This window comes from Vespa crabro, chromosome 23, assembly GCF_910589235.1.
Source record: "Vespa crabro chromosome 23, iyVesCrab1.2, whole genome shotgun sequence".
Classification (NCBI taxonomy): domain Eukaryota; kingdom Metazoa; phylum Arthropoda; class Insecta; order Hymenoptera; family Vespidae; genus Vespa; species Vespa crabro.
The window spans coordinates 1257501-1281702 of record NC_060977.1 but is presented as its reverse complement, the minus strand read 5'-3'; the positions used below and the strand labels follow the sequence as shown (position 1 = coordinate 1281702).

The following is a 24202-nucleotide window of genomic DNA, read 5'->3' as shown; positions in this document are numbered from 1 at the left end:
TTTTTTGAATTTCCTCCGCACTTCCGGTGCGCGGTCTATTTCACTAGAATCGTTTTTGGCGCTCGCGTTCCTTCTTCCGGTTTTCACAAAGGTGTCGCATAATTGTGCAAAATGGTAAGATGTCAAATCTGTTATTTTTAATAAAATCGTTTGAATCTATTTAAAAAATTATTATAAGTATATCATGTTATAATGTTTTTACAATTTTTTGTACATATATTATCTTAGAATGTTATATTTTTAAGTAAAATTGTGATGTGAGGTTATGTAGTGAAATTGCTCCCTTTTTATTCTGAATGTTGTGATATTTTATCTAAATAGTACAAAAATCAAAATTTGTTTTTTTTTTTATTTAACAGAAATGTAATTTCCGTTTAGATTAAAGATTATTAATTTATGATTATTAATGTGTAATGTTAAAATAATTAACAGTATCAAATTATATTGTGATAAGTGTGTTTAAAAAGTTTTCATGTCAAAAAGAAATTTCTTTATATACATATTGATTATTGTCTAATTAAATTGGTTTGGTTTCTGCTATTAGGCTAAACGTACAAAGAAGGTTGGAATCACAGGGAAATATGGTACCCGATATGGAGCCTCTCTTAGGAAAATGGTTAAAAAAATGGAAATAACACAGCATAGTAAATACACTTGTACCTTCTGTGGCAAGGTTAGTACATATATTATCCACATATATATTGTTTGTACTTCATTATAATATTAATCAACTTCTGTTTAAATTCTATTTCTATAGGATGCTATGAAACGCAGTGTTGTTGGAATCTGGTCATGTAAACGATGCAAAAGAACAGTCGCAGGTGGTGCGTGGGTATATTCTACAACTGCTGCTGCATCGACTAGGTCGGCAGTTCGAAGATTAAGGGAAGTTAAAGAGCAGTAAATGTATATAATAAATACGTTAAAGTACATTTTGTACATCTATTTTTTATTTCATCTCCTGACTCATAAATTTATATTGTCATAGATTTAACTTTACGAGTATAATTGACTTATGAATTACCACCCTATACATTGAAGTTACAGGTTGTATCTTTGTCTTAACATTAAAAAAGATAACAAATAACAGTAACTGTTCAAAGTATACAATAAGTTACAAAGTGTCCAGAGCCATTCGATAATAAAAGTAAAGTCTAGTTTATTCAAAGCATCATTATTATAATCCAGTTATATTTAATTGCCCTCAGTAAATGTGACTTTACTTCAAATTTGAGATAAATAGTTCTGAAGAAGTACGACTCTATGTATACACCACTAAATACTCGTAGTATTCTATCTTTGAGGCACATTGGACTCAAAAATTCAGGGTATCGACACACCTAATTATTTTTATGTATGTACATTCAGAGTATAAATTATACAATGAACTATGTTTTAACAATATAAGTATTAATTGATTTATATAAAAGAATATACATTGTAGTTAGAATGTAAAAAATCTGTACAGTGCAGATACATATAACAAATAATTTATTTGTTAAAAGCTGGCAAATTAGTCATATTCTATACACGTTTCATTTCACAGATAAGTAGCACATGAGGATACGTATACCTTTTTTTAAGGCTTTGTTATATAGAATTATTTATAATTTTGTGATTTTTATCAAAATTAAATTGAAGGTGTATGTTTCTTACAAATGTAACTGATTGTGTGTATATATATATATATATACACATATATTTATGTGTATATATATATATATTTCGAAAAAATTTCATAGATTTATGTTGATTAGAAAACTTTTGCAACTTAGTAACTTTTAAACATCTAGAAATGAATATTGATCCACTTATTAAGAATCTTTTTTACTGTTGCCCAATGATTTATACTTTTATAAAGTATATGAGGCCATGTAACATTGGTAAATGCTTCTTTTTTTTTTTCATGCAACTCGTTACATACAATATAAGTACACTAGATTACTTCAAAATGGCTTGTTGTAAATTAAGTATAATTTACAGTTCACAAGTATAGAATAATATCGATATATATATATATATATATATATATATATATATATATATATTATATATAACTTAATGGAACCTGTGTAGATTGCTTTATTGTCTTTAAATTTGCATCTTCTGACTTTCAGCATATTATAAACAAAAATTCGTCAAGATGGAATAAGAGTAAATAAATAACACTCTTTAAGATATTAAAATATTGGAAGTTTGTTTCATTGGATTCTTCTATGTAATGGACATTACTATAATTAAGCTTAACATTTGTAAATATATATATGTACACATATATATATATATTTTTTTATATATATGTATATATACATATATGTATATATATATATGTTTATATATATGTTAAAAACATTAAAAAATACAGAAAACAAAACGATCAAAGATTTCTATTTGATCAATATACTGGTGAATGCGCAATGAAGCAATTATGTTATTTAAGACAAAGGTATTTGTACTTCATTTTCTGTGCAAACATTAAGAAGTGTATTAGAAAATAAACTTAGGATTGCAATATATGGAATGACATGACATGGAAATACTATCACTTCGTTTTCTTTTTTGTTTCTTTTTGTTTTCTTTTTACATCAATAAACATATTTTACTGAATCTGAATAGTTTAACTGTAAATTTTAGTTAGACTCTCTCTTTCAAATATATAAAATCAATCTAAATCCTGTACAAAAATAAACATTGCTGTTTTAAAAGTCTAATTACATGTACATATATAGGCTATAAACGATAAATTATTGTTGTACCATCACCATAATATTTTTTTTTTCAGATTAAATATATAAATGTTAATAATGTATTACTCTTTAATACTAATGTTGCATTAAGTATTAAAGTTTTACTATGGTACACAACATGTTCTAAATATCGTAAATGGGTGTGTTGAGAATGTAAGAAAAATTGTATTACTCACGTGTTACTAACTGTAGATATAGGAAGTACAGAGATTATTTTACATGGGCACGAAAAAGATAATTGTCTCAACTATAACGAATATTGCAATTTCTTTTGAAAAATTTATATCAAAGGGAAGGGCGCCAGAATCTGAAAGACATCTATTTACTCCTATCCAATGGTGTAACATTTTTTTGTTCAACTGCGATATTAGCAATAATAAACTATGCTTAAGCAAAATGTAATATCTATGAAGAATAGTTATTTATTCTATTACAATAAAAATATGAAGTCTTTATTAATAAAATGCGGAAGACATATATCATAAATTTAAATGAATATGTAAGATATATAACAAGATTGTAACAAACAACAGCCGGTAATCTTTCATATTTAACTAAAATCTCGTAAATGTAATCTCATTATGCTTTAGTGAATAAGATTAGTAGAAATCTTTGCTTTTATTGAAACAAAAGCATAACAACTTAATTACGAATGAAATGCAAGGAACTGTCAGAAGTATCGGTATAAAAAGATTCAGTGCTCTTCCCTAACTAATAATGGATTGTACGATACAAGTTCTCTATAATTAGTATAACCAGTAGTGTCACCATGAATTTCACTTTCATACTAACAACACTCACACAATCATAGTTGTGACACTTACAAATTTAGCATATCCTTATATATTTTTTTTTTTCTTCACACATATAGATTAATATCTTTCAAACGTCCGCCATTGCACGCACCCCAAATTATCAAATACGTCTCTCTTTCTTTTTACGTTAACAAGTATTTATTTATAACAGTGGTCTCTGATATGCTTTCTCTGTTACTGCTTACTAAAGAGTTCATTCTCTTATTCTTTTTTTTTTTCTTTTTGCTTTTTGAGTATCACTCTTGCACGTTCTCACACAGTCAGAAATTTACTTCTTTTATTCTCATACATTAATCAAGGCATACCATAAGAAATGGCAGTAACTAAACACCATGGTCTTAGTAAAGTCTAATTAATATTTATCTTAAGAAATAAATGAATTATTCAACTCGCGAGCCGTTTGTTCTTATTATGAAATTCACATGAAGCTAATTTCTTTCCCAATGTCTATTTCATTGATATATCAATTCAATGAATCGACAAAACATAATACAACGATTATGTTTCTATCAGTCATAATACTTATCATTCTGCCGCGATATTATCTTATGGTCAGTTCCTTGATTATAATCTATTAAATATATTAACAAATATTGTATAGAGGTCTGCACTTAAGCTCAATGTATATTAGCTAGCTTGCCATTTGAATTTACTTTGCATAATCCATTTTTGTCCAGCATTATGTGGATCGCATTGTGCAAGAACAGGCTGCGAGGCATCTCCTGAACGTGGTTTTGACAGACAATGGCCTGTATTTGTGTGCCTAATCATCTTTGTCTACAATGTTCATAGTTAAGCAATTGCAATAAATTATTAATATTAAAGAAAATGTATTTCATAAAGAATTTTATCTTTTATACCTCTTCATTGTAGACCCATGCTTGATTACCACCCATCCCATGGCAACGAACAATTTTAACTGGACCTTGTGGGCTGGCTGCATCAAGGCACATATCATCCGACATTATCTGTTGTCGTTTCGTGTAAGCAAATACCTACATATTATGATATTTTGTCAATATAAGTACAAATTATAACAAATAAATTATTTTCATAATTGAAACATTCCAAATATACCTGATTACCACCTAGTCCATGACAATAGCTAATGCCAACAACTTCTCCTGTTCTTCTACCCATGGTATCCAAACAGGTATGCGTATCAACATTTTTAACATCACCAAGATAATAATAATCTAGCGGCATTGGTGATTCAGGATAAATATTTTCTAAATACCACCTGAAGCTCTTGCATTTAAGACGTTCTCTTAGTTTTATTCGTTCTGATACATTTCCAACGACTACATTTCTTGCACCTGCAAAGTTTTATTTTTGATAAAGGATAACTGCATTATATTTTATTATCAAAATGTGAATATATATTAGTAGAAAATAAGGTAATAAATTATTTCAGGATATGTGCTAAATAAAGAAATTGCGATGTGTGATATATTAATATTTGCCCATGAGAATAACCATAGTATATACCATGAGCATCATATCAAGGCACGAACAAATAATTAGATATTTGAAAGTGAAAAGAATTTCGTGATATGGCTCTTATTTATTCGTGTGAAAACTCGTACACTGTAAAAATATTATGTGCGATAGTGATAACGTGATTTTAGTAACAAAGAAAATTTTATTATAGTTCTTTTTTTTTTTTTTTTTAGAAAACTATATCAATTATGTTTAAGCAATACCCTCTCGCTGCTGAAATTGAAATACTGATTAAAAATCCTACAATTAAATAGAGCCCTAAGGTGGACATAAACGGGTATCTGACAGAAATAAGCAATATTCCAAAACCATAAAGTAATTGTGTTAGTTGCAAAAACATGCTAACCACCCAAAAGAAAAGATACATGCAAAATAAAGAAATCAAAAGTATATATAAAGTATATAGATATATAAGGTACAAGAATTGTTTTTCTTTTTCTTTCTTTCTTTTTTTTTCTTTTTTTCTTTTTTTTTTTTTTTTGAGACATTGGTGTTAGTGCTACCTGGATTAATGTTGTAATAGAAGTACTTCCATTGGTCCAACCAGACCTCTGCGAGGCGCGCATTGTTGTGGTTCACTATCTTGCTGGTACCACCAGGGAAGGTATACGGAGTTGACTTACGGAATACATGTCCAACGTGTGAGCATGTTGCAATTTCCAATGTCCCACCACACATCCATATCTAACCAACTCAGTTGTGTTAGTGTGTTAGCAAATACAATAAAATTACATAATAAAAAGAAAATCAGAAGATACATTATGCATGTTATCAAATTCTCGACCTCGTTCTCTCCCGTGGATTCCTATAATATAGCTAAACAAATATCAAAGGCAAGCAATATTTTATGTTAGTTGGCTGGATGGATGAGTGGTTAAGGCTACTTTTCACACATATTAGAATATCAAATAAATCAATACATTATCAAAAATGTAAAGCATAATTATTTGTAACTATTGTAGTTTCCCCTATGTTCACATAACATGTCAAACAAGAAACATTTTTAACATTATACCAAGTAATTATGAAATCACTTCATCTACTTTCTATGTTTAAGTTTATAAGCAATAAATAGACTAAAATTCTTACACCTTTGTAATGCAGCTATTTAAATGTATGATATAGATGAAAAAACATCACACAACAAATGTGCAGGATGTAAAAAACCATTCCAAAGTTTTAATAATATCATACTTTAAATATTCTTTTCAACTGTACTTTAGAACGCTAAAAATACAAAAAGATTAAAAAAAAAAAAAAAAAAAAAAAAAAAAAAAAAAAAAAAAAAAAAAGAAAAAATAAAAAAAAAACAAGAAAACAAAAAATAAAGAAAGAAAAACAATAATCACTAACAAAATAATGTAGCTAACAATAATTTATATCAGATACCCGTTATACATATTATTATCTTATTTTCACATGACTTAATATCTTAATATCTTCTTTACATATATGACATGGTATTTCTGTCAAAGTGAGTTATAAAACAATTTGCGTTTTGAAGCATACTGTCTGCTTATTATTTCCAGCATACATGCATTAAATTTTGCAGTAGTTGTCATTAGTAAAACTTAATTGTATTATTCGAATCATATCGAATATTGATTAATGCGAATAGATAGAACTATGCATTTATTTATCTAACCTGGGTTCATGGCATAGTAAAAATCTCTCCACTCATCCATCCAGACTTCGGCAACCCTGGCCGCATTGTGTAGAACTATCTTGCTGACACCACCAGGAAATGTATATGGGCTCTTGTCGCGGAATACATGTCCCACGTGTGAACATGGACTGATTTCTAATGTTCCACCACATTGCCATACCTATAAGGTACTTATGATTTAAAAATAGAAATACAAGTGAAAATTTCATACGACCATAATGATTACCAATTGGTATTTCTCTGTTTCTGAGGATGAAACTGTTAATCATAATAAGCAAGTGTGTCTAATAAGATAAATAAGAAAGCGTTAGAAAAGAAATTATAGAATGAAATCATTTATGGAATTATTAAGTCAGAAAGATAAACGTTGAATTTTCTTATCTTGTAAACAGCCAGTGTGTTAGTAAAAAAAATTCACAAATTAAAAAAATACATTATAATGCACAAGGTATAATGTGTTAAAAACAAAGTTTTATATGGATTATCGATTACTTTAACTCGTAATGCGTAAAAACTCACTCGGAAACTCATTTCAAGATTTTCACCACCCCATATGTCCATTCCTTCGTCATACGCACCAAGTTCATAGAAATAGTCTTTATCTATAGAAAACAAACCCCCTGCCATTGTTGGTGTACGTAGAGGAGCTGTTCTATCACCATTTCTTCTATCCATTTCTCTTTGTGCGACTCTGTACCTTATTAATTGGAGTTTCTCCATTAGAAAATTTATATATATAAAATCGTATCTACGTTTAATGAGAAATTTAATCAATAAGAAAATAAAATAACAACAATGCTATACCATCGAAAGTTCAATTTCCAATTGAAACCACCCCAAGTCATATCACTAGCAGGTATATATTCAAACGTATCATCGCTAATTACATCGATGATCGGACATACAACGATTGTCCTATCGTCTGCTATCCTTGAAAGCAATGGTTCCAACCATCCTTCCGTACATTCACAATGTGCATCCAAAAATGTTATAACTTGACCTTTCACGTGTTTCGCTCCTAATAGTCTAGCTCTTATAAGACCAGATCTTGTCTCTGTGCGATAAACGTACGTTGGTACGGGTAAAGTTTTAACATATTCTTCTAAATCCTTTTTTAAATGATCTGCAATTGAAAGAGTCATATGTTAAAATTATTATACCATCTTGTAAATTATTGGAATAGGAAGCGCTTAGAAAAAAAAAAAAAAGAAAAAAATAGAAGAAGAAGAAGAAGAAGAAGAAGAAGAAGATGAAGAAGAGAGAAGAACGTAACACAGACCTCGTTCACTAGCGTCATCAACGAGAATAATCTCTTTTAACAACGATCTAGGTGATCTATTGATAACGGACCAAACGGTACGTAACAAAGTGCTCCAAGCCTCGTTATGAAAGACGATAACGATACTAGTGTCCGGAAGATACTTGTTGTACTTTTTCGTTTTACAACCGTCGAGTCTAATGTCTTTTAAAGAACGATGTAAAGAAATCATGTCACTAGCCATTAGATTAAATTGATTCAATTTAAATAACTCTTGTTGTTTAGTTTCGAGTTCAGGAGCAATATGTACAGCTGCTCCCATTTCACCTGGACTACCCTTATTTTCTCTAACGACTTTCGACGGTCTCCATAAATGTAATTCCGATTGCTTATACTTTCTTTTATTATATAATTGTAGATCGACAATTTCTCTTTTTATTGCTTGAGGATGTGGCTGATTTTCTTCCGTTGGTGTTTGCTTGCTCGTATCGGAACAACCCCATCCGGATCCTCCGATACAATCCGAATAGAACATAAGTACCATCACGTCTACCAAAAACCATACCAAAGACGTTAGAAGAATCACTTGACACGTGTGAATGCGAATCTTGGAGCGAAACATTTTCCCTCAAATCCTGGCCCTCTTAATCCCGAGTGCATCACCTAATTTTCCTTATTTCTCGCTTTCGAAAAAACGAACGTTCTTTCGACCTTATTTTCTTATCCGAAGATTATTATATTTACCAATCAATCAACCAATCAATCAATCAGTCGATAGAATCCAAATAGAATTTCCAAATAATTTTACATGATTCTGTTACAGTCTTCTTCCGCTTCTCCTGAAACAAAGAGATATTCACATTCATTTATTACAATCTTTCATTTTTTTTTTTTTTTTTTTTTTTTTACTTTTTTTTTACGAAATACACCTTTGTAACATTTTAAACGAATTAAATTTAAACTACGTTGCTTTCACATGTCAGAAAATATATTCCCTCCGTTTTGGTTAGCAACAACGTATCTCTCCTTCCCTCTCTCTCTCTCTCTCTCTTTCTCTCTTTGGTAATTGTTAAAAAGCGAAAGGGAATACTGTGTGCGGGATGCGTTTCGTAGGTACGCAGGAAATTGATCCGTGCAAAGGCAAATCTCTCTCTCTCTCTCTTTCTCTCTCTCTCTCTTTCCCTCTCTCTCTTTTTCTCTCTCTTTCTCTCTCTCTCAATCTCTCGGTCTTTCGCTCAACTAATGAGACCGTTCACTCTCTGGGAAATTATATTGTGGTGAGGAAACGGCCGAGCAACCGATGATATTAATTAATTAGAGAACCATTAAATAATGTATTTTCTAGGTAACAGCGAATTCAATAACGATATTCACGGAACAGCTGCTGTTAAATATCGTATGTATATATATATATAGTATATAATGTAGTATATATATACATATACAGCTGTGTATATTATTCTATTTTTAAAATTAAGTTCCTAGGTATTTTTAATGTAGTCTTGGGTTAATCTATTTGAAGCTATATAGTATATATGGATTATTGAATTAATAGTGAATTAATAGAGAACATGATTTGACAGTAGATTCGATTTTTCTGTCGTTATCATCCTGGTTGACATGACTATAATATGACAACATTTATTCTTTTATTATTTCTAATTGAATATTCACAAAGTTCAAGGGACATTGTTCATTTTAACATTATTCATTTTTTGATTCAAATAAAATCTACTTTACAAGCCATATCATTCACTCTATGTTTCGTTCTTGAGATCAACATCAGATCATTTTCATTCTGTTCGCAAGATAAATTTATTCAAAACAAATAAATGTATTCAAAACAATTGCTTTTTTTTTCTTTCTATTGTTATCTTCTCATGAAAAAGTATGTACGAGGACACGTAAGAGATCATATAAGTCAAACAGGATCTTCATTGGCGAAGGTTATTGTGTCCCACATACGTAAAGTTGTATTGAAATTGAAAGTATATGAGAGAGCCTTTCACATATAATATATACATTATTAAAAAATAAGAATATAAATATTTATACATTCTTAGATCAATAGAATATAATGAATGTAAATTATTGTGAAATAATAATAATAATAATAATAATAATAATAATAATAATAATAATAATAATAAATTTATATTTTTATTAACGTTTAAAACTATTTCAAAAGTTGCGTAATGATTTTAAATTTTTGTAATAGATTATTTTTCTTTAGAATTAGAAAATTGAAGAGAATTCTTTACTCTTTCTATCTAAATATGTTAAATTATTGAGTTCGCATATGAATTAGATCACTAAAGTTATAAAGATAAATGTGCATACATATCTTTTTAGATCAATATTGTGTAAATTATGTATAAAGAATAAAATGTGTTTCAAAGTATTTTAAAGATTGCCTAATGCTTTTAGATTTTAAGATGGATCATTTTAGAATTAAAAGACACTCTCTTTTCAAAATATTTTAATTATTATGTATAAATTACGTTATTAAAGGTATAAAGATAAATATATAAATATATATTTTTAGATCAATGTCATTTCAAAATTATGGAGAAAGAAAGAAAATGTAACATGTTTTAAGCGGTGTGTCAAAAGTTGCTTGATGCTTTTAAATTTTAAGATGGGTTCGTTGTTGGGTTTAAAAACTTTTCCTTTTTTTTTTTTTTTTTAAATATATAAATAATTAAGGTACACGAGAATATTCCTGACGATGACATTTCTGTCATAAAATTTATTCATGCAATAAAAGAGGTAATAATTTATGACACGTCGATTGCTCGACCGTGGCTCGATTTTATTGAATTCTTTCTATCTTAAGTGAGATAAAATCGCATATTGGAATGAAACGGGGTTGAACAATTAATGAATAAGAAATGATCAAATATATATTTTTTTTTTCAAACTAATAATGCAGACTGAACACGAATGGTACCTAAATATTTTGAAAAATCAATTAGTCCTTTTTCCAGACAATTTGGATTAACTTTTTTTTTTGTTTCCAAATTAAGTCAAACTATAAGCCTAATAAATCTAAAAAAAAAAAAAAAAAAAAAAAAGAAAAAGAAAAAAAAAAGAGTAATTGGTTTTCAAAATCCCTTGGGTATTAAATATATTTATGAACCTACTTTCTTGGCATTTTTTTTTTGTTTGTTCTTTTTTGTTGCGTGTTCTCTCAATGCGAAAGATGAGGATACATATTTTCGAGTGTAATTTGTATGCGTCTGGTTCTAATGAGCTAAAACTAGGTCTACTTTCGCCAAAGTATATGCGGACACATTTCTCATTGTTCTCGTTAGTCTTCTTGTAGTATTATCTTTTCGACATTTGACTGGTACTGTTATACTAGTACTGGAAAATTATTCCAGAATAGTGCTTCTCTCGACGATACTGCGATACAATAAAGATCGCAGTATCATACGGATACCGTTATTACGCGCGCTGTTTTATACGGGTCACAAACCGGCACATACTTTTCCACATTGTTGAGAATGAATTTAGCGTGAGACACACGTTTCTGTTTACCCGATCGAAGTTCGTTAAAAAAGAAAAAAAAAGAGGAAAAAAAAAAAGACCAATATCGTCGATTCCACTATAAGCCAATTATTTTCTTTCCACAACAAAATTACATATATAACGTAAAAGTTATAGTATTTTTTGTATTATGTAAAAAAATTGTTAGGCTTGTAGTTTCACAATCTAAAAAAAAAAAATAAAAATAAATAATAAGAAAAAGAGTAATTGACTTTTAACAATCACTAGGAAACTTTTAGCGCTAACTTGTGTAATTATAAATATCTAGTGCAGGTATAAATTTTGCTTTAAAAAAAAACAAAAAACAAATATAAAATAAAATTTAATTTTATGGCCCGATATATATTGAGTTATTGAGAGGTTAACAACTATATTTATTTTTTATTTACTTTATATTGAACTTATCTGAATATTAAAAATAGTATTGTTTAATAAATCAAACGACAAATATCATGTAAAATCCATAAAGAAAAGAAAGAAAAGAAGAAAAATGAAAATATCATAGAAAAGTTATAGGTCGTATACGTTTTACTGTAAAAAGAAAAAAGAAACAAAGAAAACAAATTAAAAAAAATTGATGAGTTTTATTGTTAGTAAAAATATTTGAAAATACGAATAATATAGAAATGGAATGGACTATATGGAGTTTAATAGCATAACGAAACGTCATGCATGGCTAATTTTTCTTCCCATCAGCAAAGCTATAGCGCTGATGATGAAATACTATCTTTCATTCCCTATCTTTTTTCAGTTCCTTATTGGCCATTTTTCTTTCTTTTTATCTTTTCTTTCTTTTCTTTTTTTATTTTTTTGGTTCTTTCATTTTATTTCTTTATATTGTATAACAGGATTTAACCAGCTCAGCGAAATATTGCAGTTGTAATAGAAGAAGAAATTCTCTCTCTCTCTCTCTCTCTCTCTCTCTCTCTCTCTCTCTCTCTCTCTTTCTCTCTTTCTGTTTCGAAATATCAACGAATAAAAAAGTTTATTACTATTTTTCGAAAAGATTTCTCAATTATTAACAAGCGAAATCCAATTCGATCCAAACTAAATGCAGCTTCATAATATGCAAGTGAATTTCAAAAGGATCAACGTTGTATTGCATCGAATTCAAATAAGTCGCCCAATCGTTATTTTCTGTATCCCACTCTTTCATTATAAATTATTATTTGATTTTAAATAAATAAATACATAAATATATATATATATATATATATATTTATATAAAATGTATGATTTCAATGTTATATGGCATTAAGTAGTATTAATTCTTATCAATCTGTTAAGTACCTTCATTACATATTTACAAAAGATCTGCTTATCTTTGTTTTTTTAATTCTATTATCTGGCGTTAGAATTCGAATATAAATTTGATATAAATCGATCTATTCTTTTACTTTGATAATTTAATCTCCTATATTATATCAATTCTATATATTTTATATCGATTAGGTGGAATATTTTTGGTAATTTTAAACATCAATTATTCCTTTTTTACGAGAATTTTGAGTAGTTTTATTTTCGAATTGTAAAACTAAGAGTCTAATTTACTAAACTAAGCCTGAAAAAAAGCTTTGAAAAAGAGTAATTGAATTTAAAGATCAGCCAGAAACTTTTCGTTAATCCTATATTAACAACTAAAAATATTAACTCTAAAAATTGTGAAACAAATTAAATGTAATATAAGAAAAAAAATAAAAAGTGGATGCACATAAAGTGGGTCATACAACGTTAGCTTTATCTATTATATTCGCACGATGAAATTCGAAAAATAATATGATGATAATTTTAACGCCAGGAAACGATTATCTTTAAGAAAATAAGAATTGCTTTTGTTTCGTGAAAATGTAAAACGTAACGATAGAGTCTCTACGTATTTCTTTTCTTTATGTCCATCTTCCATAAGTAGAAAGAAATTATTACTCGAAAAAGATAAAAGCCTCATAATCGTCCGATATGCATACGTCAAACTACACTACTGTATTGTATGTAAAAGAAACATTAATGACTTTGTTCAACGGGAGCATCGGAACTTCACACGTTTCATTTATTATTCTGGATTATCTCGATAATTTTATGTCCTTTTGTTTGCTCTGTAAATTTATAAACATTTGTTATTTCTGACTATAATTTTAATTACGTAATAAAGGTATTTCAAAGAGATTAATAATGTTTGATACTCTATAATGCAATATAACTTTGAAATCACATACTTCAAATATCAATTTATATATTCTATATATATATAATGATCTGTAAAGTTTCATTTTATATTCTCCCCCTAAAAAATTAATTATCATTTTATATTTCAAATTATTTCTCATAGTTCCCAAGTATAAATTATACTTCATGATTATATTTAGTATACTAATATTAATATAATATAACTTTGACATTATATTGTCTTAGCTTAGACAATACAAAATTAGATTACAGAGGATTAATGGCTTCAATTATATATATATGTACTTATATTATACAATATATATACATCATTATAATATATATATATACTCTTAGGATAATATAAATAATATATATATTTAACGTTATATCATTTTTGTCTATGTGCCAAATAAAATTGATTTATAAAAAATTAAATGCTATGAACAATATACATGTATATATGTTTTTAAAATAATAAAATGAGAACAATGAAAAGTCTAAAGATGAAAATAAATTATACGTGTTCTCTATAAAACTATTATTTCTATTTAAATGATTCGTTTTAAGTTATTGCCAAAAAAGAAGTTATATCAATATGATTTATATGCCATTCTCGTTGAGATTGTATGGTTTATCACACGAATTGATAATTTTCAACGCGTTTACATGATACTAATCGGATTGGAATCCGACGATCGACACTTGGGACGTGTCACGAATAACGAATCACTGTATCGAACGGTATCTCGATAACACCATACGCGACATACCAATTGACAACCGCAATTGATAAAAACAAAAAAAAAAACTATATAATTAATAATAATAATAATATAATAATAACGAATAATAATAATGATACAATAACGTAGATTAAAAATTAACTATTCCTTTTTACGCGGGCGATGATGAATGATACGAAATTCATTCATTAAGAAAGTTAGAATAAAATATATTCTAAGTGGATCAGACCGAACCTGTGAATAATTCGAGCGCATCGACCGCTAAAAGAAACTTTTTCCCTTCTTTCTTTCTCTCCATACGAAGAACCACCGTCAGGTGAACGTTCATTAATCTTCTTTATTTTCACTTGATAATAATTCCTTTCATTATTCTAAAAGAAAAATATATATATATATATATATATAACTATTCTTCTAACTATACGCGTATAGAATTGAAATCAAGGTTGCGTTCGAGGAGATGCTTTCGTAACCTTCCCTCTGAGAAGACGATGATTGTATGTGTGTACCTGAAATCTCTTTACGCCGCGTCACCGTTAAAACTAACACACGTAACGTGCTAAAAAGAACTAACATAAGTACACGAGGCGAAAAGAGAGAGACAGAGAGAGAGAGAGAGAGAGAGAGAGAGAGAGAGAGAGAGAGAGAGAGAGAGAGAGAGAGAGAGAAAGAGAGAGTACGAGTATGCATACGTGTAAATACAGGACAGTCTATACATAAATCACATGGTTTGAATTTTCTAAGAACAAACGTTTAATAAAAGAAATTAAATTGTATATATGCGTATATAATATATGTACCTTTATTTTCCGAAAGAGACGAATGTCCTTGGCACCCACGTTTTTTTTCTGTTTTTTTTTTCTTTTTCTTTTTTTTTTTTTTTTTTTTTTTTTTTTCTTTTTTCTTTACAGGATCAACGTTGAACAGGAGAAGAAAAATCGAGGAATACGAAGAAGATGTACATATACACGTTAGGATACATCTATGTTGGTATTTATTTCTTGAAGGCACGCGAGAGCGTCGTTCCGTTGCGTTGACGACACTTACTTACGTACGCGTGTACGTGATTGTTCCTCCTTGATGATTTCGAAGAAACGAGGAACATGAAAAGACAGATTGAAGATTGGACGAAATCACGAATGAACGAATCTATGTACGTACGTACGTACGTACGTACGAACGAAAGAAAGAAAGATAATCGCGAATGAGCCGCCGCCTGTTTCGGATCGAAAGAACGTTCTGATTGATTCAGATTGGAGGTGGTTGAAGAAGGTGGCGGTGCTCGAATCAAACGGAACCGCGACTTACGGAAGACGCACGATTCGATAAAGACAATGATGATAATCACGATCACGACGATCACGATCACAACAATGACGACGACGCGACGAAATCTAAGAATTCACGCACTCACTCGCGCACGTCAAAATTAACGTCACGCCGATTACAGAAGACCGCCGGCTTACAGTCTACTTCTCTTGTACAGTCTCTCTCTCTCTCACTCTCTCTCACTCTCTCTCTCTCTCTCTCTCTCTCTCTCTATTCCTATCTATCTCACTTCTACCGAGAAACGTGAGAATTCGATCGTCACAACCGTCTCACCCCCATCGTCCATCACCGGCGAACTTCACACTGCGTTGCGACGACTACTCCTATACTACCTTCTGATTGGTCGCGATCTTAACGAATCGTAGACGGTCGCGCTTGAGGATAACGCAACGGCCAATTATAACACTCCTTATCCAACATTATTTTCTTATATTTTCATACAATATTATTTTACGATTTAATTTTATTTTCTTAGATCAAATAAAAGTATCTTTGATTGCTGCAGTTGTGAAACAATTGTATTATTTAATTAATATCAATGAGATACGATGCAACGAATTGAAACGTTCATTAACGAATATACATTGAAAATCCAAGAATGATTGATAATTATTTGTTCAGTATTTTACGATTTAATTTTTTTCTCAAATTATATAAAAGTATCTTTGAATGTTGTTTGGCATTAAATAATTATATAATTCAATATTTCTCTATGATTTCGTAGAGCGAAACAAAATGTCAAAAGTCATAAATGTTTAATCATTCGATTATGATCCTGAGGCAAATCTTTTTTTAGAATAGATCACGTTTAATTATTATGTTCAATTAAATGATTTAGAACAATGTAATAATCTGATTTCTTCCAATGATTTAACGCGGTGATTATTACGTCACTTTTAACGTCCAATCACAGACGTCGGTGAAATCGTGATACGCGAATACACACCGTCGTAGACCAATTATCTTCCGTCTTCATCTGTTCCTAAGGCAAATATTGAAAAGTATCAACAACGGTAATATATAGGTGGCGACATCTGCTCTCCAATAGAAACTGCGATTAGTTGGAAGTGGTACGAGCGGCAAAGTCGAAAGATAATACGCATTATTATTTCTACATAATTTCTTGTGATATTTTGATATATATTTGTTGTATTAAGTTATTTGTTTACAAATATTATCTTGTGTAAGTATTGTTGAAACGTAATATCATGTTTTTAATATTAAAAATGTTCAGACATAGTTATTAAAGATTCTCGAATTTGAGTCGCTCGAAAATTATTGAAAAGATGGCGACGTATCGTTAATGAATTTGTTTTCTAATAAAAATATAAAATTTTTTTATTTGTTTCCTTATACGGTGCTAATTAATTCATCAAATTGGTAGTGTTGATTAAATCGTACTAAATTAGAATAGTTATCTTTTATCTTGACAATCGTTTATCCTTGTAAGTGATCGGGATCGTGAATGATCTAGAAAAAAATAGTTACAAATTATATGAAAAATTGTTCGAAGAAAAGAACACCGAATAAAAAAAGAAAGAAGAAGAGAGAATATAATCAGGCAAGTATATGCATGTTTGATTATCTTTGTTCGAATATAATTTTAAAATAATTGAAATGATATTAAAAAATAGACGGTAGAAAATGATGCAGAAATGTGCATGTGCACTTTTATTTATTATTACGTAGGATGCAACCACTACGTTTAGGTTAGAAATGACGTTAGTTCTTGCATAAGAAGAAGAATAATATTGATCGATATTAATAATGATATATATTAATTATGATCGTTATTAATTATATGCATTGATGTCATATGCATTACAAATAGACGGATATGTGTCATTATGTATGTTTGTATCTATGTGGGTACAGGTAGATACATATATGTATATATATGCATATATATATATATACTTTATTGGTCCAGCTGTGTAACTACATAGAACTATTTATAAAACTTTACAAAATGCTTCGTGTATCGTAACAGGAGACCTTGCAAGCTTTTATTTACAAGGTTATGAAATAATGAATTGTTTCTAAATCGATTTACGTCAAACTACGATATATACATATATGTGTATGTGTATATATATATATATATATATATATATATATATATATATATATATATATCGCACGCTATATCGATTCCGTTTCGTAGTTATCGATGTTGTTAAAGATGAAAATTTATTTATTTTCTAAATCTATGTCGTGATTGTACAAGTTAGAGAAGATTTTTTTCTTTTTATTTATTTATATACGATTCGATAGAGACGATTTTTGAGATCATAATGCGTATTTAGTTATAATGTTGATTAATGTGTTTCGAGTTAATTAGAATATTTTTCATTGAATCAAGCGAGCTGAAATTATAATGAAATAAGCAGATTCACTATTTATATAATTGATTACTAATTATGGATGTTGAAATTGTGTTTTGCTTATTTCTTTTTTTTTATATATATATATATATATATTTATGTATATATATATATATATATATATATATATATATATATATTTATATATATTTAATTTTTCATCACAACGTATAGAATTCATCATTCTAATAATTTATTTATTAAATTGATAATCCATATTTTTTTTCTTTATCTCTTATTTGCATTATATATAAATATCTGTTACATTTCTTTTTCCTTTTTTTTTCTCTTTTCTTTTTTTTTTTTTTTTTTTTTTTTTTAATATCGTTCTCAACGAAACAAGTTCAATATATTTTTTTATAAACATGATAGAATTATTTTTATGCCAATGATAACGCATTAGATAAATTTAAATTCAACGTATATCTCACTTGCTCACTTATACAATTATATTTTAATATTAAACATAGAAAAATGTTTTCCCACTTCTTCTTCTTCTTCTTCTTCTTTTTCTTCTTTTTCTTCTTTTTCTTCTTTTCTTTTTCTTCATTTATTTTGCTGGAAAATTTACGTATATATGTGTGTTTACGTAAAGTATTTGTTTTATTCGATAACGTACACCCACGATAAGGAGAAAATATTAGAATAACAGATATGTGTATGTCTTACATACTACCCAATAATGTTCAACAATTTTTATGTGCAATATAAAATAATAATTAATAATCAAAAAAGAAAAAAAAGATATTTACAAGTTGCGAATTATTTTTAAAATATGATTATTATGAGAATTTGAAGCAACAGCTTCTCTTATTAATTATACAAATAATGCATTTAAAATTTAATGAGAAAGTATCACGTATGTTTATATATATATATATATATATATATATATACATATACATATATATATTGTAATTATTGACTTCCAACGGTATAAATATGAGTGAATATCGAAAAACCCGTAACATATCTGGTATCCATTAGAAACTGGCAACATTCCAACAATCCACCGTACTAAATTATATTCTCGACATATCCTGCGTAAATCGAGCGAAACACCGCCACATTATTATATAATATAATATTAATTAGAAAAAAAAAAAAAAGAAAGAAAGGAAGAAAAAAAGCTTGAAGTTTACGTATCAAAAACAGCTGCTTCTTGTAATTCACGTTTATATATGTACTATTTGTTATTTTTATGATTTATTATATAACGCGACGATTATAAATATCAACGAAAAATAGCATGAACAGTAGCAGCAGCAGCAGTAATAGCGTTAATTACAGGGTGGGCCAAAAGTTCATAAGTGGGCCATAAGTTCTTACGTGATTTTTAAAAATCTATTACTCTTTTTTCAGATTTTTTTCAGACTTGTAATTAGACTTATAGTTTTACAACCTGAAAAGAAATTTATTCTAAAGATTCTCGAAAAAGAATAATTAATTTTTAAATTTACCTACAAACTATTGATCCATCTAGAAACTTGTGGCATACCCTGTAGATATATATATATATATATATATATATATATATATATATACACACACACACATATATATATATATATATATATATATATATAATAATCAGGTACTAATTATTTTATTCTAGATCAGCAAGAAACGTAAGAAAATTTCAAAAACGATCGATCATGCGAATAAAATTGATCTTTTGATAATCTTTATGTGAGAAGGGGGAGGAAGGTGTAATTATAATTGTTATTATCAATTTCCTTAAGAAATGCACATACATGCTACAAAGTGCGTTTAAAAGTTTTCTTTTTTTTTTTTTTTAATCTTCCTTGTTTTTCTTTTTTCTTTAGTTTTTTTTTTTTCTTTTTTTTAAATTTGTATTTATCGTCGTCGTCAATGCGAGAAGAAAATTTCTCGTAGACGTTCAGTCTTAACTATAAATATTTTCTTCCCTTATAAGTCGTTTTTCGTTTTTCTTCACCACTTCCATCTTGTTCTCGTATTGTGCATATAAGTGTATACATACATATATATATATATATATATATATATATATTTCATATGTATACATAATGTAAATACGCGTACGATGTTTAAACGCGAATGAGAATATTTAACAATTCGTGGTATGTGTGTGTATGTATGGTTGTCTGTATTTATTTCTTGTTGGAGACCAGCTCCCAATATACATATATCATTATTCAATTTCTATTATTTATACGTAACAGTGTAACGTAATGTAACGCGAATTTATTGTTGCGTTTTTGTTACTCTCTGTGTATTAGATATCTAATAGCAAAACATTTGATAAACATATGCACAAAATAGAGAGAATTTGGGAAGAAATCAATTCATTGAATTTTGCCGCGACATTAGCGCGATATGTGTTCTATATATATATATATATATATATATATATATATATATATATATATATATATATTTTTTTTTTTTTTCTTTGATAACGAATTTATAAGTTTAATCAAACATTAATTTTATCATTTTAACTTATCAAATAAATTTCAACGTAATAAGAAATAAAATTTCATCGTTTTTTTAGCCAATAGAATCGTTTTTCTCTCGTAGTTATATATGTTTATAATAGTTTAACTGACGTCGTTAACGGGAATAGATATTTTTTTTTTTTCTAATTTATACAGGATAAATCAAAAGATTCTAAATTATTCAAAAGTTTATAGATGTTTTTAAATATCGATTACTCTTATTCGAGACTCTTTTGGCTAATTTTTTTTTACACTCGATTGTAAAATTACAAATCTAAGTGCAAGCTTAAAAAGTTTAAAAAAAAAAGTAATTGATAAAATTATCTGTGAACTTTTGGACCACTTAGGAACTTTTGAATCAACCTGTATAAGTTATTATTACATGATTACAATTTTGATTATTCGTTTAAATATATATATACATATTAATATATATATATATATACATATATATATACATATATGTATATATATATATATATATATATATATGTATATATATATATATATATTATACATATATATATGTAAATCGACGCATTGCGAACTTAATTAACTTCGCTCGTTTGAGATAAGTACAAATAATAAGATAACTTCATTTACATTAAACGCTTTACTAGAGATACACTTTTGTGTTGAATCGTTAGTCAGAGAAGAAAGTACATTTCTCGATATTTTTGTTGTTCTTTATTTGTTTTATTACGACGACGATAAAGTTCACGGGAAGGTCAAATGGCACGTTTCCTTTGTTTTTTCTTTTTTTTTTTTTTTCTTTGAAATATTAGTTAACTATCATAGTTTTTTTTCTTTTTTTTTTTTTTTTTTAAGTCTTACGATTATCTAACTGATCTTTTATTGTTACTTTTAACTTTCTTCTTAACGTAGAATATTTATTTATTTATTATCTAATTTTTGTTGTTGTATATTCTTTGATTATCATTATTTTTGAATTATCCCTGGAAATTTTGATCGATCCGTTCTCTACATACACATATCTTGTTTAAACGATACATACACACACGAGACTAACGATTATGTAAACACATTTGGTCTTTCGTTAATGTTGCCCACACATGGAATTGCCGACATTGACGTACCTTAATAGAGAATCGATTTTAAGTTCCTTTTTAATGATTGAAAAGCCAAACAGCCTGGATATTTATAGATTTGCTATTTGATAGAGATCGTTGCTATCGTATCGAACGTTTTCATAAACAATGAAAAGTTCAAGAATTATAACATCAAAATCTTGTTTAACTTCAATCGAAACTCTTAAAGATTCCTTCGCGTTAAAAATTTGTTAAGGCGTGAAACATAGTAGGTACTTGTCTCTCTTTTTGTTCTTCTTCCTTTTCTTTTTTTCCTTTTCTAGAAGCCTAAGTTACATGTATCATTACCGAAAAGTGTCCTTTTAAACGCTGGTGGTAATTTGTTCGATAACGGTAACATCTCGATAACGCCTCGGTCTTGTTCTATAAGGATCCGGTTGATGTGGATGACTCAAACCTTCTGGTACACTTTTGCTCGGCCTAAGCGGAGCATGAAATTGTGGTTGGTAATAATGTTCGGCAGTGTGTATACTCTCGTTTTCCCTTTCCTGTACGTTATCCTCAACGTCGAGGGGTACATGTAGGGACTGAGATTTGGGTAACCTTGGTCTTGGTGGTGGTGGACAGGCACAGGGCGGTGGAACGGCACCGAGACTGGATAAACGTGGCCCGGGTAAAACTGGTGATGTCGGCTGTCGACCCCAACCGACCAAGAAGAGCAACGCGGCGCCGCACAAGGAACTCAACGTGCACGCATAGTAGCCCACCCTTGGGCTGTTAGCATTCATGTAACCTACGTGATAACGCAAATTTAGTAGACCCACGGAGACGGTACTTAACCTCCTACGATACTTCTTCCTACATCTTAAGTTTTACTCGTTAAGACGTCTTCTCTCTCTCTCTCTCTCTTTTTCTTTTATTAACATCAACCAACCACTTCGCTCTGGACGTAGAAAATTTCCTATATCTATATTCCCTTAACTTGGTGAACTTAACATGCAAATTCCTTCTCATTCGTTATTATTTTTTTTTTCTCTTCTTTCTAGTTCTTTACTACTGGGTTTCTTTTTTTCTTTTCTTTTTTTTTTTTATGACTAATATAAGATTCATGAGAAAAGTTACGGACTTAAGATATCCAGCGGATGACTATTTAAATTAATAGACGGAACTGCTCATTCCCGTGTCACAATTTTAACATTTTTCATCATCTAGTAGAGTTATTCTACAATTATAATATTAATGTTTCGAATCGTGTTCAACGATATCTTTACTTACCAGTAAGAGGAACTCCGAGTAGGATGGGCAATGCTTCCGCTGCTTGAACAAGAGCCCAAGATCTAGCGAAATGTCTTGCCCTTAGTCTTTCGAGAGCCAACATCTTTAGGGAGTAAAGGGCACCACCGAGTGAAGCTCCATAAAGGCCTGATGCCAAGACCAATCCGTGATAACCTTCCACACTACCAAGCGCCACTTGAGCTATAGCTTCAAACAAACAGATAATCTAAATCGGATCGTTAATCTATCGTTCCTTCTACGATATTATTCATCATTTTTTTTTATTTATTTATATCTTCTTTTAATTTTTCGATTATTTAACCTCGTTAACGCGTTCTCATTTCTATATCTTTCTCTAATTTCATTTTAATCGTTTTAACTTTCATCAACATGCGTAATTATTGAAGCGAACGATACGAGCGTTGATATTCTCTCTGTATTTTCTTTACTCGCTCTCTTTTTTTTTTCTTTTTTTTGTTTTTTTGAAAAATCAATATTCCCACGGACTCTACCTATGGTTTATTTGAATACCAAGTTAAAAAATAAAAACTTTGTTATATGATGGATACAACGAGACGATCGATTATTAATTTCCTTTTTTTTTTTTTTTCAATATTTGCTTTCATTCGTATATGTATTTGGAATATACGAATACCTGTAAACAACGTACGAATTATTATATATTTATTTCTTTTTTCCAAAAATTTCTTTTTTATTTCTTTCCTAATCGCGTTCCCGTTAATTATGTTAATTAGTATGTATCTCGTATCTCTCATTTTCTTCTTCTTTCCCTTTGAGATGCAGTATTTTTCGCATCTTATTCTTTCTCTTTCTCTTTCTCTCTTTCTCTCTCTCTTTCTCTTTTTTCTTTTTTCTTTATCTTTATCTTTACGTCCGTAATATATTACAAGTTCTTATATCTTTCTAGCCAACGTCGGTTCTTACATTCTTTCTTGCTTGCAGCATCAACATTCGTTAACGTGTACTTTCTCTGACACTTGCCTGTTGCATATTTTAAAGGAACTCTGATATTATCGTAACAGCTGATTTTATACTGGGTGCTTCGAAAGTTTTTAGCACAAAGTAAAAAATTTCATAATTATTTTCAAAATCAATTAATTACTCCTTCGTATTTTTTCTCGTCTCGTTATAATTAGGCTTATAGTTTTATAATCTAGAAAAATAAACTACTAATATAGAAAGTTTAGAAAGAGAATAATAGAGTTTTAGAATCATCTAAG

At 28.8% G+C, this 24202-nt stretch overlaps 3 protein-coding genes and 1 long non-coding RNA gene across 8 annotated transcripts in view; 2 read left to right on the top strand and 2 right to left on the bottom strand.

Moving 5' to 3' along the window:
* The first annotated feature begins 17 nt into the window (after positions 1-17).
* LOC124431961 (60S ribosomal protein L37a) lies at positions 18-939 on the top strand. Its single transcript, XM_046980390.1, has 3 exons — positions 18-114; positions 545-673; positions 758-939. The coding sequence occupies exons 1-3, from the start codon at positions 112-114 to the stop codon at positions 902-904; spliced, it is 279 nt and encodes a 92-aa protein (XP_046836346.1). The 5' UTR covers positions 18-111; the 3' UTR covers positions 905-939.
* Positions 929-16057, bottom strand: LOC124431957 (polypeptide N-acetylgalactosaminyltransferase 5). Of its 3 annotated transcripts, none has more exons than XM_046980385.1 (8): positions 15245-16057; positions 8008-8825; positions 7533-7851; positions 7248-7425; positions 5566-5746; positions 4640-4878; positions 4423-4557; positions 929-4339 (listed from the first exon to the last, which is right to left on the bottom strand). In XM_046980385.1, exons 2-8 carry the CDS (start codon positions 8606-8608, stop codon positions 4190-4192), a joined length of 1803 nt encoding a protein of 600 aa, XP_046836341.1. In that variant the 5' UTR covers positions 8609-8825; positions 15245-16057; the 3' UTR covers positions 929-4189. The 3 variants fall into 3 exon arrangements, with proteins under 3 accessions (XP_046836341.1, XP_046836340.1, XP_046836342.1); XM_046980384.1 differs by lacking the exon at positions 5566-5746 and adding an exon at positions 6708-6888 and having other exon boundaries at positions 15245-16056; XM_046980386.1 differs by lacking the exons at positions 5566-5746; positions 15245-16057 and adding exons at positions 6708-6888; positions 14679-14795.
* A 792-nt stretch (positions 16058-16849) lies between these two features.
* Positions 16850-18788, top strand: LOC124432106. Its single transcript, XR_006944185.1, has 2 exons — positions 16850-16956; positions 17224-18788. It is a non-coding gene; the product is annotated as an uncharacterized LOC124432106 (long non-coding RNA).
* LOC124432096 (monocarboxylate transporter 10-like) overlaps positions 17672-24202 on the bottom strand; it is a 95249-nt gene continuing 88718 nt past the window's right edge. For 2 of the 3 annotated variants that reach the window (XM_046980657.1, XM_046980659.1), the window contains 2 exons: positions 22962-23168; positions 17672-22479 (listed from right to left, as the gene is read on the bottom strand). In XM_046980657.1, the coding sequence (XP_046836613.1) occupies positions 22049-22479; positions 22962-23168 (638 nt within the window). In that variant the 3' untranslated portion in view covers positions 17672-22048. The remainder of the gene's footprint in view (positions 22480-22961; positions 23169-24202) is intronic. The other variant, XM_046980658.1, reaches the window with a different exon arrangement.